Consider the following 16,820-nt stretch of genomic DNA (forward strand, 5'->3'; position numbering starts at 1 on the left):
CTTTCACTGGTGTGTGTGGAGTGTGTGTTCTCATCTTCTCCCTCGAGGGCTCACACACATGAGTTTCGCTCGTGTGATGATGGAGACAGTAATGTTGTACGGCCTGTTCCTTCACTGCAACCGTATCATTAACAGAAAACTTGCTCGCTGATATTCCTGTGCAAAAATACTGAGGCAAGAAATCATTCCTTCAATTTAAATGTATATAAAAGAGCACTGTAGACAACTAAACACTTAATTTGTAAAATTAATTAATTAATTAAATTAATTAATTTATATGTTTTTACTGTTTTTGCAGGGTTGGGGCTTGTATAGTGGATCGGGAAGCAGTCGAAGGCAGGGGCCTCGACACAGAAACTGGCTTTAGGGATGTGGAACGTCACCTCGCTGGCGGGGAAGGAGCCTGAGATTGTGCGTGAGGTTGAGAGGTACCGACTAGAGATAGTCGGGATCACCTCCAGCACGGCTTGGGCTCTGGAACCACACTCCTTGAGAGAGGATGGACTCTTTACCACTCTGGAGTTGCCCATGGTGAGAGGCGGCTGGCTCTCCAGCCCCCCAGCTCAGCCGCCATGTGTTGGAGTTCACCCCGGTGAACGAGAGGGTCGCTTCCCTGCGCCTTCGGGTCGGGGACGGGTCTCTCACTGTCGTGTGTGCCTACGGACCGAACGGCAGTGCAGAGTACCCGGCCCTCTTGGGGTCTCTGGGAGGGGTGCTGGAAAGTGCTCCGACTGGGGACTCTGTCGTTCTTTTGGGGGACTTCAACGCCCACGTGGGCAGCGACAGTGACACCTGGAGGGGCGTGATTGGGAGGAACGGCCCCGCTGATCTGAACCCGAGCGGTGTTCTGTTATTGGACTTCTGTGCTAGTTACAGTTTGACCATAAAGAACACCATGTTCAAGCATAAGGGTGTCCATCAGTGCACGTGGCACCAGGACACCCTAGGCCGGAGGTCGATGATTGACTTTGTGGTCGTTTCATCCGACCTCCGGCCGTATGTCTTGGACACTCGGGTGAAGAGAGGGGCGGAGCTGTCAACTGATCACCACCTGGTGGCGAGTTGGATCCAATGGCGGGGGAGGAAGCTGGACAGACTCGGCAGACCCAAGCGTATTGTGAGGGTCAGTTGGGAACGTTTGGCCGAGTCTCCTGTCAGAGAGATCTTCAACTTCCACCTCCGGCGGAGCTTCGACCGGATCCCGAGGGAGTCTGGAGATATTGAGTCCGAGTGGACCATGTTCTCCACCTCCATTGTTGACGTGGCCACTCGGAGCTGTGGCCGTAAGGTCTCCGGTGCCCGTCGAGGCGGCAATCCTCGAACCCGGTGGTGGACACCGGAAGTAAGGGATGTAAGGGAAGGCTCAGCCAGGGGCCGGAGGGTGTCAGGTTTGGGGACCACACGATTTCGTCTCTGCTTTTTGCGGATAATGTTTTCATGTTACCCCCATCACACCAGGACCTTCAGCATGCACTGGGATGGTTTGCAGCCGAGTGTGAAGCGGCTGGGATGAGAATCAGCGCCTCCAAATCCGAGGCCATGGTTCTCAGTCGGAAAAGGGTGGTTTGGTGGAGAGTTCCTGCCTCAAGTGGAGGACTTCAAGTATCTTTGGGTCTTGTTCACGAGTGAGGGAAGGATGGAACGGGAGATCGACAGACGGATCGGTGCAGCTTCTGCAGTAATGCGGTCGATGTACCGGTCTGTCGTGGTAAAGAAAGAGCTGAGCTGCAAGGCGAAGCTCTCGATTTACCGGTCAGTCTACATTCCTACTCTCACCTATGGTCATGAGCTGTGGGACATGACCGAAAGGACAAGATCCCGGATACAGGCAGCCGAAATGAGCTTTCTCTGCAGGGTGGCTGGGCGATCCCTTAGAGATCGGGTGAGGAGCTCGGTCACTTGGGAGGAGCTCAGAGTAGAGCCGCTGCTCCTCCACATCGAGAGGGGTCAGCTGAGGTGGCTCGGGCATCTGTTCCGCGTGTCCCACCGGGAGGAGACCCCCGGCGAAGAGGGAGGGAGTGTGTCTCCCGGGCTGGCCTGGGAACGCCTCGGTGTCCCCCCGGAAGAGCTAGAGGAAGTGACTAGGGAGAGGGAAGTCTGGGCATCTCTGCTTAGACTGCTGCCCCCGCGACCCAGCCCCGGATAAGCCAAAGAAGATGGATGGATGGATGAATGTTTTTACTAAAATTTAAATCCCTGCAGGAAAACATTCAATAAACCCACAATTTGTTTATTTTCATTTCATGGCTGACAACTGATAAATGGCTGATATGAAATTTTTATTTTGTCTAAATAAATTGACCAGTGATTGAACACACACACACACACACACACACACACACACACACACACACACGCACACGCACACACACACACTATCTTGTACATCTATCTTTATGAGGACATTCATTGACACAATGCAATCTCTAGCCGCTTACCCTAACCTTACCCATCACAACTAAGTGCCTAACCCGACCCCTGACCCTAAACCGACCCTTAACCTCATTATAACCTTAACCCTAAAACCACGTCTTGACCCTCAAACAGGCCTTTAAAGGCTCTCAGAGACTGAGGACCGGCCAACATGTCCTCACTTTACTCTCTTTGTCCTCACTCCAATGGTCTAAAACTCAAACTGGTTCTCACAAAGATAGTTGTACAAGTACACACACACACACACACACACACACATTTCTGTTTTTAACTCTCTATTCATCAACAAAGCCTGAAAAAAAAAAAAAAAACGTTTTCCACTGAAATCTGAAGCTGTTTTCAACACTGATAATAATCATAAATGTTTCTTGATCATCAAATCATTATATTAGAGTGATTTCTGGAGGATCATGTGACACTGAAGACTGGAGTAATGATGCTGAACATAGGGCTGGGCGATATATCGATATAAAAAATATATCGATATATTTTTAAATGCGATATGGAATTATACCATATCGCATATATCGATATAATTCAAATTTGCGCTGTGATCCTTGCTCAAGGCAACAGCTGACCCGGAGCTCTCTGCACTGCTCCCCCCGCCCCCGCCCCTCCTTTTCCACTTTGCGTGCGTGTTTAGAGCGTTATGTTATGAGAGGGGAATCATGACGACTTCAGAAAACCCAGCACAATAGGAACTACCAGGCAGTGACATAAGTGTACGCTGAAATAAAGTCTTTCACCTCAGAAAAACAGACTTTCTTGTCCTGTCAGCCGATATACTGTGCTCGTAGCGCACACTCATCAATTGCACGCGCCAATGCGGCGGCGCGCGCTGTTCGCTGTGTATCACCTCACTATCGCCAAACTACGAGCATGCAACGCCGTTACGTTGTAAATTACACGAAATAAAAGTAATGCAGGTATGATTTTCATTCTGTTCACCAAGAGCAGTTTCCATGTTTCATTAATAGTTCTTGTTAATATTGTGTATTCACCATGGTAACTGTCGTTTCCATATTAACCCCAAAATGCCACTTTATTTTTCTTTGTGTTAATTTTTTATATTTTTTAAATGACTGTAGTGGCTCATACCAACATTGTATTAACAAAAACTAGTTTGGGACTGCTATTTAATAGCTTTAGCATTGGCCTAATGTTTATTTATTAGTACTAGTCTTTACTATTAGTCATATTCTTACAATTTATGTGTATGTTAAGTAAAGGGGGACAGTACTTGTGTGTGTTAAAACGTGTTATAATTTGCATATATAAAAAATATAATTTGCATATATATATATATGCAAATTATAACATGTTTACACAAAATTTGTTTATATATATTCAATGTAAATTTTGATAATCATAATTAATAGATTTCAATTACAATTCCAAGGGAATAATCGGCAATTATGATTTTTGTCATAATCGTGCAGCCCTAAGGTGAAGAAACCTGTTTATTATTTATTCATTTGATTTAGCAACTGTTCACTGAAATAGCCTTTTTCAATAAAACTACTTGTGATGTCATATTTGGCTTTGACTGAACATTTGCTCTCACTTTGCGGAAAAAATATTGGGATATATATCGTATATCAATATTCAGCCTAAATATATCGGGATATGACTTTTGGTCCATATTGCCCAGCCCTAGCTGAACATTCAGCTTTGATCACAGGAATAAATTACACTTTACTGTATATTCACATAGAGAACAGATGATTTACACTGGAATAATATTTCCCTGTTTTACTGTATTTTTGATCAAATAAATGCAGCTTTGATGAGCAGAAGAGACTCTTTCAGAAACATTTTAAAAATCTTACCGACCCCAAACCAAACTATACTGATATATAAAAATAAAAGCTCTAATAATATATTGGTCAATACTCAACATGTTCAACCAAATGTGTGTGTTCTGAGAGTGTAAATCTACTCATAAACACTGAAGTGTTGGTTGTGAGGCATATCTGCAGTTTCTGGATGTTTCTGTTGACACATAAAGCTCAGACTACACACGGTTATTCTCTCCACGCCGAGGTTAAACTGTGAGTCTGTCTACACAAGCAACAGGTTTGGGGTTGAACTCCTCTCACTGTGAACACACACACACACACACACACACACACACAGCTTGTTTGCTTTAGTGTCACGGTTTATTTGGGAATGGAGACACACGGCGAGCAGTGTTTGATTAAGGCATCACACAGTATTGTGTCGAGCAAACACAGAATTAACCGACGGTTCTGAAGAACTGTCACGTTTCAGGAGTTATTGCAGGTCGATCGCCTGAGAATTACAGTTTATTCAAAGTGCTTACACACAATTTCTAAAAATTACGGCTCAATTTCTAGAAAATCAACACACAAAACCACAAAACACACAAAACATACAAAGGATCTCTTTCAAAAGCAAACACTTCAAATTGTGTTTTTGCGTAGTAACTCTACACACAATCACCAAATGATTAGCCACACACACACACAAACTACACACAGATGTGAAACATGTACAACACTACTCTCGTGTCTTTTGCTTGTTCGGTGTGTAGTAGAATTACAGGAGTTTGTCACACACACATGTATGTGCACAAACACACTGTATATACAGTACTGATGACTTCTACACAGTTCTGGAACTGAACTGAATCAACACTGAACTGACTTGAGCTGAATAATGACACTTGTGACTTTGATACTATCGTGAAGCTGCTGCGAAACAATCTATATTGAATCTTATATATATATATATACACACACACTGAATATGCATACAAGCCAAGTCAGAAAGTCAACTTTATTTCTAAAGCGCTTTGTGTATGTGAATGTGTACGTGTAAAAAAAAAATAAAAAAATAAAAAAAATATATATAATAAGTGTTTTGCAAACTGAAGATTCGGTCCACGAGTGAATGCTTTCGCCTCAAGTTCCACTTTTAGTGTCTAAGCAATTTGAAAGAACTGTAATGACCTCCAGTAATTTAATACAAAAGGGTTTTAATTGAGGGTTAAACTGTGTTAATGTGCATATTAGGCCCTTTTGGGTTGCAATTAAAGTGATTAAACTCAACTCACCCATTAACCCATATTAAGCCCAAATATTCAGATCCACAGATTAACAAATATCTAGTGTAAGTGTCACCAGGACTGGCTGGATAACTCTGTGAATCTCCGACTTTCAGCCACCCTTTGCACATTATGGAACGATTACACTCATTATATGACTATGAGTTACACTTATATGACTTATATGACCATAAAGCAACACTATTATTACTACTCTTGACCTGTTTCTGAGCTCATCCACCAGCTGACTAGGAGGAGCTGATGACAATTCAAACAGAAAGAAGTGACATAGACAACATGTCCGAAGTCCAATGCATTAAAAGTCAGATGTGTTTTTAGGGTAGGTGCGTCCCATTCAAGCTTCAGTGTCCCAGACAAGACTCTTTATGCTGTTTTAAAACTAAAAGCTTGTGAGATTTCATCATTCAGGCCTTAAAATCTACAGTCACTTGCAGAGTTTCTACACTTTCCCCATTTTGTCCTCACAATGAAAATAAACTCAGATCATGAATGTGCTCAAGAATCTGATCTCGATAAATTCACCTAATGCTTTTTATGAGATGTTCAGAGGGTTATTCGGTCAGCTGGCCTATAGGAACAATACGGGTCAATTGTGCTATTCCTTCCCAGATCATAACCCATAACTATGGAAGCTTGTTTCCACCAAAGAATACAAAATAAAAAAGGTAATTGCGACTTTTTATCTCCCAATTCTGACTTTTTTCTCACAACTGCGTGATATAAACTCCCAATGAGGAAAAATAATTGGACTTATAACACGCAATTGTGAGTTTATTTCTTGCAATTGTGAGTTTATATATCGCAATTCTGACTTTAGAACACAACTGCAACTTTATATTACGCATTTCTGACTTTATAACTTACAAACACGACTTTGTATCGCAATTCTAAGAAATAAAGTGAGAATTGCGAGATGTAAACTTGCAATTGTGAGATAAAATTATCTTTTAAAATATTTTATTCTGTGGCGGAAACAAGCTTCCATACATAACTCATAATCTTGGCTCATAACCCAGCCAGAATCGCAATCCATGGGTTCTGCATCGGCCGACCTCATTCAGTGTGAACAAACTCATCTAGGGCCAGTGTTGGCTGGGCTATGAGTTATTTTAATGGATTATAATTGCATTCAGAACATTTATCTTACTTTTGTGGCTCAAGAAACATTTTAAACATTCTATTTATGGACATCAACAGTTACAATTGTGAGATACCAACAGATACTCATGCAATCGATCTTTTAATTAAAAAAATATCCCAAGAGCAAGAGTGCTGTGGATTTAATATCATATCACTACACATCCGTCTCAGACACTCAATATCAAATGCAGGTGTTTAAACAAGTAAATAATGTCTTCAAACTTACATTTCAGGGCCAATTAAATCGTATATTTCTTTGCAACCATAAATTGTTCCAAAACCAAACCTGCTCCACGACTTTCAAAACAATCCCTCCTTTTGCAGACAAAATCCCGTTTTCCTCCTGCGTACTGCAGCATGACATTTCACTACATCTTTTAAAATATCATATAGATAGTCACAAGACAAGCAAAAGAAAAGAATATAACAGGTTCAACTTTCATTAGCTTTACTCTCAGAACTACACATCCAATCAAATTAGAGGACAGAAATAATGCAGTTCTTAAATACCCGTAGAATAAATCATAACATGCATTTTGTTTATTAATAAATTAATTACCAATGCTAATTTTCAATAATAGATTCTAGAAATGTAGCGTAATTTTATGTGACTTCTAAAGTGACAACGCATTATTACTCAACATTAAAAACAAATATATAGTCTTCGAATGAAAGTAGATGTTTTTACATAATTAGCCTACATTGTTTTAAATTTTACATCACATTGAAAAGTGCATAGTTTAATACAGATGTCAGATAGAGGTAAGGCTGTCTGACAGACGAACATGCGAAACAAACAAAAACCCTAATATGGATCATGGATGTTTTTACCTCGCAACTTCTGGGCTTTCCGTCTCCGTTTTCTTCTTTTTCTTCCATTTGAAGAGTTTGAGTGTTCCTTTCCCGCTGTCCTCTTTCTCCACAGACTCTTTGAGATTCGCTTCACTTTTAGAAAACAAGTTCCTCAGAGACTTTCTGGTGGAAAAACTCTTTTTCGCCATGACGACTGAACTCCAGCTGGACCGAGAGAAGCGATGCACTCAGGAGTGAGTCTACAGATGACTACACTAGAACAGCACACTAGAAGAGCACACTAGAGCAGTTGTGTTCACTTGTGCACTGTGAACAATAGTGAGACACCTACCGAAGTTACTCGCTCCACATGTTTCTAAAGGCAGTTCTGTGGGTTATGAAACAGCCATAACTGCCCTCATTCAGTGAGAGATTTAATTAATTCAAGTGATTTGCATATTTTGACCAGTGTTCGGTTAAACTGCCAGCAGCTTCACTTCAACTTAACATTATGATTAACTGAAGTCAACACTGACTAAACACCGCATCTCAGTCCCTGAATAGCAGGTTTTATCCCCAGTTATGAATGTAGAATTAGATATTCTATCATAAAGTTCAATTATAAATGAAAGTGCTTGTTAAGATACTCTATCATAAAGTTCAGAAAGCTGCAATGTCGCCAATGTCAAAATCAAACGTCACTGGCGATTAGTAAAGTGAAAGTCGATACTAATATTTGTATCAATTTTCACTTTTTAAAGCCATATGGCTTTAGCGATTTTATTTATTTTGGTTTTAATCTCTGAGAACCAAAAAGCCACATAACCCAAAGAGACCAGACATCGAAAAGTAATCATTATAAAATTGTGTCGTTTATTTTCTTATGTTCCAAAAGCACAAATATGAAAATAAATTCAGATGCTTCGAGATGAGAAATGAATTCACGAATAGAGTAATAGAGAAGAAATGAATAGAACTAACACAGGTTCCCTCTCCAATAAAAATCTGAATAAAGCAGATTATAATATGAGTAAAATTCACTCATAATGCATCAGAACGAAGTATGGTTGGTGATGTCATTGCCAATCCCTTTGAGAAATATCAAGATATATAAATAACTTTTACCAGCGCTATAGCATTGATGATCACATGATTGACAGGTAAACAGACGCAGTAAACACAGAATGGACAGATAGTTTAATGCGAGTTTGGAAAAGCAGTCAAATAACTTCAGCTCGGTGATAACCCATATCTCTATATCAGGAATAATTAGGCTATGCACAGAAATATGACTCTCTACTTGATCTGTTTTTCCACAGGAAGTAATGACACTCATTAGTCAGTGGATGGCGCCACACTACACAACAATCTGTCTAGATCTCACTCATACAATCTGAAAAATAAAGGTTCTAAAATGTGTTTTGCCTCAGTGCCATAGAAGAACCACTCTGGGTCTTTAAAGAACCTTTTGATGGACAGTGTTAAAAACATTTTTTTTTTTTCTGATTAGTGCGAAGAACATAATGGAAAGGTTCCATGGATATTAAGGGTGCTTAGTGGAACCAGATGCCAATATAGAACCTTTATTTGTAGTAACCAGTTTATGTAAATTGTTGTATTGTTGAATAATGACGGATCAGATTGCCAGAAACACATTATTTACTAAACAATTAAACATGCAACATTATTTTAATTTCCAAGCTAATAATTGGACATATATAGCCTATATCATAACTAGCTGAAGGAATTAAACATGCAACGTAATGAGGTTATGATGTGAGGAAACATGCATCGCTGCATACTGTACACACACTACATTTAGAGACTCACTGAAGCTAGTGTGCAGTCAGTGTGCTGAGCCTCCCTCCAGTCATAGCGTCCTGTGGCCAGTAGTGGGCGCTGCTTCCCCAAAGACGCGAAAGACAGAGCATTAGTTCATTAGTTCGTTTAACTGAAGTTTTCTGTGGTATTGTCAGAGTTCAGGATAATCTGCAGGATAATCTTACCCATCCGTCTGGTTACTGAGGCACAGAAGAGGAATGTTTTATGAGTGATGTAATATATCACTCAATGAACTCTGATACGGCATGATTTCCCCACAGCTTGAATGGATTTATTTTAGACAGATCTTACTTGATCATTCACGAGTTCACACTTACAAATAAATCAGATAGAATAAAAGCGTATTTGGCGTGCTGTCCGAGGAGAGGCTGCTTCTCATGCTGATAGGGTAGACATGGTAATTGTTTGATGACAAGTTGATTGGCTTGATTATTTGAACGTGCTCCCCCTGAACTTTGTTTATAAAACATCATGTATTGCAGGGGAAAAGTGTCTAAAATATCAGAGGTAGAAATAAACTCTTAATGTGTCTAAATATGAGTGTGTCTAAATATGATTGGTATTTTCTGCATTTCATATGCTATAGTTCATCCACTCCTGTCACTCAGAACTCTCTTGATCTTGAGATATGATGGAAAAGTGCATTGTTAAACTCACTCACTCACTCACTCACTCACTCACTCACACACACACTCTCTCTCTCACACACACACACACACACACACACACACACACATACACACACACACAGTCGGATCGCCAGCCTGTGTACATGACTTAGACCACCAAACTCCAGCACAATAAGCCGGCATCTACCAAGGTTTTCAATGGTCGATATCAATGACTGATATTTTAGAGTCTTAGAGCAGTAAGAGTCCTCCATGAACAAGTCAAATGCACATGACACCACAAATAGTGTAACTTTTTTTCCATTCTGAGAGATGTTAACGATATCAGGTGTATTAGCAACTCCTAAAAAAGTGTTTGCAGTTGAGTTAAACCATTCAGACTGTACAGTAGTGTGTTTAAAGATCTGCTCATCGCCCACACAGGGAACCTGAGCAGCAGTGAGGTCCACAAGTCTGTCATGTCTGGATATTAGGGGTGTAACGGTACACAAAAATCACGGTTCCGTACGTACCTCGGTTTTAAAGTCACGGTTCGGTTTATTTTCGGTACAGTAAGGGAAAGAAATGCAAACATTAAACTGCAGGTTGTTTATTACTATAAACTTTTTTTTAACAATTTGTTTACACTTTTTTAAACACTTTTTAATAAAATATAATAAAATAGATATAAAAAAAAAAAAAAAAGAATAAGAAATAAAATACTGCTGCAAAGTTCTCCACTAAATAAAATACTCTCAGTCTCAAACCAATATCACATAATAAGATATAATGAAAAATATAAATAAATAACTATGATTACAGTGCAGCATTACCAATCCCAGCTTGTAGGCCTGCTCATATTTAAAAATTAAGGCTGGGAATCGATAAAAAAAAAAAAGAACTAATTAATTGCACAATTTGCTGTAATTAATTGCAATTCCTCCAAGCTTGTAATCATCAATAATTAAACTTATAATCACCTAATTAAATGAAACACGGGGAAAAAAGGAACAGAAAATAGCCCTATATTAAAATAATATTAAACATAAATATATCAATGTATTATTATTTTTCAATAATCAATCAACATAATCAATTTAAGAATTTTTTTTTTTTCACTTTTTTAATAATTATCAAAATAAAATATAGTCCAAAGCTATTATTACCAGAGCTTGTGATCAGAGCAGGTCATTTTACCATTTTTGCCAGCATAACTAAACCAGCTCAGCAAACAGAAGTGTACTACTGAGAAATTTCACCTGTTTTGGGTGTTTTGAGTGTTTGGGCCGTTAACGACAGAGCAGAACGCGCAGCGCAAACACGGACTCGAACATTGAGCAGAGAGCGCAGCGGGCCGACACACACACACACACACACACACACACACACGAAACGGAGAGTGCGGCGGCGCACACGGAGCGGAAAAGCTTTTTTTCGCCCTGCAGTCTATTTTATTGGTTTAGGTTACAGTGACGACGGATAAAACACTGGTAAAACATTAGAATCAGCTGCAGGGCGGGATTTGCGCTGAACGCGGAGACTTCCGCCACTTAATATGTTCGTGTAGAAACACGAAAATGTACCTATGTTCCGCACACAAAATATTGCATGCAGTCATTCGGTACACACGTGCACCGAACCGAAAGCCCTGTACCGAAACGGTTCGGTACGAATACACGTACCGTTACACCCCTACTGGATATATATAGTCCTTTATAAGTGATGAACAAGTGTTGCTACTGACTCCAGGTGTTGAGGGTGGGCGTGCAGAGGGGTGAATGGGTGGAGGGAAACCACACTGATGAGCTGTATTTTGTAGGAAGAACCTGCAGACGTGCTTTTACGCAGAAGGTGGATCCCCTCGCTGATGGTGGCACTGCTGTAGACGGTGTGTGACACAGAGTGCTCCGCGCAGGACAGTTCTGCCAACTTTCCCTGGAGCTTCAGACTGGACCAGTGCTCCATATTTTGGGCTCTTTGAATAGACAAGAGAGTCTGCCTTGGTGTTCTAGGCTGGAGCAGGAGAACAGTGTTGGTATGGTGCAGTGTTCTTATTTTAGTTTTTTAAATATTTTTAATTAGCTTTTATTTTTATATTTTAGTTATGTTGGTTTCAGTTTAATTTTTATTCATTTTGTTATGCGCTTTTGTCATTTTATTAGTTTTTTTTTGTTAAAATATTGAAATTTAGATTTAATTTATTTGGAGTTTATTACCAAGGTAGCTTATACTTATATTTGTTTTTGTTTCAGCTTTATTTTGATTGACAGAAATGTTTGTAATAGTTGTAGTTCACGATAATAATCCTGTACAGTAAAGCAGGTCCTGAAGGGCGTCAGGAGATCAGGAGATCAGGAGATCAAGAGATCCAGAGATCCAGAGATCAAGAGATCCAGAGATCCAGAGATCAGGAGATCCAGAGAACAGGAGAACAGGAGAACAGGAGATCCAGAGAACAGGAGATCAGGAGATCCAGAGATCAAGAGATCAAGAGATCCAGAGATCAGGAGATCCAGAGATCAGGAGAACAGGAGAACAGGAGAACAGGAGATCAGGAGAACAGGAGAACAGGAGATCAGGAGATCAGGAGAACAGGAGATCAGGAGAACAGGAGATCAGGAGAACAGGAGATCAGGAGAACAGGAGATCAGGAGAACAGGAGATCAGGAGATCAGGAGAACAGGAGATCAGGAGAACAGGAGATCAGGAGATCAGGAGAACAGGAGATCAGGAGAACAGGAGATCAGGAGAACAGGAGATCAGGAGATCAGGAGATCCAGAGAACAGGAGAACAGGAGATCAGGAGAACAGGAGATCAGGAGAACAGGAGAACAGGAGATCAGGAGATCAGGAGAACAGGAGAACAGGAGAACAGGAGATCAGGAGATCCAGAGAACAGGAGAACAGGAGATCAGGAGAACAGGAGATCCAAAGATCAGGAGAACAGGAGAACAGGAGATCAGGAGATCCAGAGATCAGGAGATCCAGAGATCAGGAGAACAGGAGAACAGGAGAACAGGAGATCAGGAGATCCAGAGATCAGGAGAACAGGAGAACAGGAGAACAGGAGATCAGGAGATCCAGAGATCAGGAGATCAGGAGAACAGGAGATCAGGAGATCAGGAGAACAGGAGATCAGGAGATCAGGAGAACAGGAGATCAGGAGAACAGGAGATCAGGAGAACAGGAGATCAGGAGATCAGGAGATCCAGAGAACAGGAGAACAGGAGATCAGGAGAACAGGAGAACAGGAGAACAGGAGATCAGGAGATCAGGAGAACAGGAGATCAGGAGATCAGGAGAACAGGAGAACAGGAGATCAGGAGATCAGGAGATCCAGAGAACAGGAGAACAGGAGATCAGGAGATCAGGAGATCAGGAGAACAGGAGATCAGGAGATCAGGAGAACAGGAGAACAGGAGATCAGGAGATCCAGAGAACAGGAGAACAGGAGATCAGGAGAACAGGAGAACAGGAGATCCAGAGATCAGGAGAACAGGAGAACAGGAGAACAGGAGATCAGGAGATCCAGAGATCAGGAGATCAGGAGATCAGGAGAACAGGAGATCAGGAGAACAGGAGATCAGGAGATCCAGAGATCAGGAGATCAGGAGAACAGGAGAACAGGAGATCAGGAGAACAGGAGATCAGGAGATCAGGAGATTAGGAGAACAGGAGATCAGGAGATCAGGAGAACAGGAGATCAGGAGAACAGGAGATCAGGAGAACAGGAGATCAGGAGATCCAGAGATCAGGAGAACAGGAGAACAGGAGAACAGGAGATCCAGAGATCAGGAGATCAGGAGAACAGGAGATCAGGAGAACAGGAGATCAGGAGATCAGGAGAACAGGAGATCAGGAGAAAAGGAGAACAGGAGATCAGGAGAACAGGAGATCAGGATAACAGGAGATCCAGAGATCAGGAGAACAGGAGATCAGGAGATCAGGAGATCAGGAGATCAGGAGATCCAGAGAACAGGAGATCAGGAGAACAGGAGAACAGGAGATCAGGAGAACAGGAGATCAGGAGATCAGGAGAACAGGAGAACAGGAGATCAGGAGATCAGGAGAACAGGAGATCAGGAGAACAGGAGAACAGGAGATCAGGAGATCAGGAGAACAGGAGATCAGGAGATCAGGAGATCCAGAGAACAGGAGAACAGGAGATCAGGAGATCAGGAGAACAGGAGATCAGGAGATCAGGAGATCAGGAGAACAGGAGATCAGGAGAACAGGAGATCAGGAGAACAGGAGATCAGGAGATCAGGAGAACAGGAGAACAGGAGATCAGGAGATCAGGAGAACAGGAGATCAGGAGAACAGGAGAACAGGAGATCAGGAGATCAGGAGAACAGGAGATCAGGAGATCCAGAGAACAGGAGAACAGGAGATCAGGAGAACAGGAGATCAGGAGAACAGGAGATCAGGAGAACAGGAGATCAGGAGAACAGGAGAACAGGAGATCAGGAGAACAGGAGATCAGGAGATCAGGAGAACAGGAGATTCAGAGAACAGGAGAACAGGAGAACAGGAGATCAGGAGATCAGGAGATCCAGAGAACAGGAGATCAGGAGATCAGGAGAACAGGAGAACAGGAGATCAGGAGAACAGGAGAACAGGAGATCAGGAGATCAGGAGAACAGGAGATTCAGAGAACAGGAGAACAGGAGATCAGGAGATCAGGAGAACAGGAGATCAGGAGATCAGGAGAACAGGAGATCAGGAGAACAGGAGATCAGGAGATCAGGAGAACAGGAGATCAGGAGAACAGGAGATTCAGAGAACAGGAGAACAGGAGATCAGGAGAACAGGAGATCAGGAGATCCAGAGAACAGGAGAACAGGAGATCAGGAGAACAGGAGATCAGGAGAACAGGAGAACAGGAGATCAGGAGAACAGGAGATCAGGAGAACAGGAGAACAGGAGATCAGGAGAACAGGAGATCAGGAGAACAGGAGATCAGGAGAACAGGAGATTCAGAGAACAGGAGATCAGGAGATCCAGAGAATAGGAGATCAGGAGATCAGGAGAACAGGAGATCAGGAGAACAGGAGAACAGGAGATCAGGAGAACAGGAGATCAGGAGAACAGGAGATTCAGAGAACAGGAGATCAGGAGAACAGGAGATCAGGAGATCAGGAGAACAGGAGATCAGGAGATCAGGAGAACAGGAGAACAGGAGATCAGGAGAACAGGAGAACAGGAGATCAGGAGATCAGGAGATCAGGAGAACAGGAGATCAGGAGAACAGGAGATCAGGAGATCAGGAGAACAGGAGATCAGGAGAACAGGAGAACAGGAGAACAGGAGATCAGGAGATCAGGAGAACAGGAGATCAGGAGATCAGGAGAACAGGAGATCAGGAGAACAGGAGAACAGGAGAACAGGAGAACAGGAGATCAGGAGAACAGGAGATCAGGAGATCAGGAGATCAGGAGAACAGGAGATCAGGAGAACAGGAGAACAGGAGATCAGGAGAACAGGAGATCAGGAGATCAGGAGAACAGGAGATCAGGAGATCAGGAGAACAGGAGATCAGGAGAACAGGAGATCAGGAGATCAGGAGAACAGGAGATCAGGAGAACAGGAGATCAGGAGATCAGGAGAACAGGAGATCAGGAGATCAGGAGAACAGGAGATCAGGAGAACAGGAGATCAGGAGATCAGGAGAACAGGAGATCAGGAGAACAGGAGATCAGGAGATCAGGAGAACAGGAGAACAGGAGATCAGGAGTTGCTGTTTCACACGGTCACTCAGTTACTGTTGTTATTCTGATCCTCCTCATGTGAGAACACATCAGTTCTTCCCCCTATTCCTCTGTTATGGCACAAATATTTCAGCCAGAAAAGCCCATGTTTCCTCCAAGGTCTTTCAAAATCCGTTCCAAACACTGCATGACACAGCAGAACTGAGAAGCATGAGTGTTGCAGAGGCGAGTCAGGGGAATCTGGTCGGTAAACGAGTTTATTGGGTTGAGATCGACTGAAGATGACTAATCTACTGAGGAAAACAGAACGATGTTGCCCTTCTGACATTCCAGGGCACGTCCAGACCTTCAAAAGAAAACATCAAACAATGAATACATGCATGATTATTACGTCATGGTCCAGATATCAACACTTCCTGTTGACAGCACAGATCATGTCTAAAGATGAGGGCCGCTGTTAAACACACACACGTCTGTTATGTGGAAGTCTTGTTACAAGGTAAAACTCTTTCCCTGGAAAAGTAGGAGGAGTAAATGTGAATCTGTGTGTTTGTTTGTGTGTGAGAGTCATATCCATGCAGTCTCTAGAAGAGCAGAGTTTTGCTTGAGCGGATGAATATGGTTCTTTCTCATAATTAATAAAACTGAGAGAGACTGCTTTTTATTTATAAGTTTATTGATATCGGGACAGTACAAAAAAACAAACATGATTCCAGTCGAAAACTGTAAAATATGTGTTGCACATCGAGAGTATAGCGTAAGCTAATCTGCGTCTCGGGTCCCTAGAAAGGCTTTTCTGAGAATAAAAATAAAATAAAAAAACCTACTAATCATAGAATAAATCTAATACAGCATGTCATTTATACACACACACATACAGACCTAAATGTAAATGTGTGCCTATTTTAAGGATGCTCCCAACCCTGGCATGACTTAACTTAACATACCTTAACATAACAAACATTTATATATATAAATATGCGTGCAGTTCTGGTTTATTTTAAACTACCGCTTTACTTTCAATGTGAAAGACTTTATTTCACGTCCTGCTTTAAACTCAACATGTAGAAGAGACTCAGACAAATATGACCATTTTATTTTATTTGTAAAACTAAGCATATTAAATAGTTGTTTAAATACGACAGAGAAGCCATCGATTATACAACACCTCAAGTTTTTTAGTTAGAGAATCACTTGTTTGAGTCCACA

At 41.8% G+C, this 16,820-nt stretch overlaps 1 protein-coding gene across 1 annotated transcript in view; it reads right to left on the minus strand.

Annotated features, from left to right (window-relative positions):
* The window catches only part of crybg2 (crystallin beta-gamma domain containing 2), a 61,868-nt gene extending 54,046 nt beyond the window's left edge, over nucleotides 1-7,822 (minus strand). Inside the window, exon 1 of the mRNA XM_079878858.1 lies at nucleotides 7,493-7,822. Coding sequence (XP_079734984.1) covers nucleotides 7,493-7,662 — 170 coding nt within the window. The 5' untranslated portion in view covers nucleotides 7,663-7,822. The remainder of the gene's footprint in view (nucleotides 1-7,492) is intronic.
* Between the last annotated feature and the right edge of the window lie 8,998 nt (nucleotides 7,823-16,820).

This window comes from Squalius cephalus (genome assembly GCF_949319135.1).
Source record: "Squalius cephalus genome assembly, chromosome: 8".
In the NCBI taxonomy this organism is placed as follows: Eukaryota; Metazoa; Chordata; class Actinopteri; order Cypriniformes; family Leuciscidae; genus Squalius; species Squalius cephalus.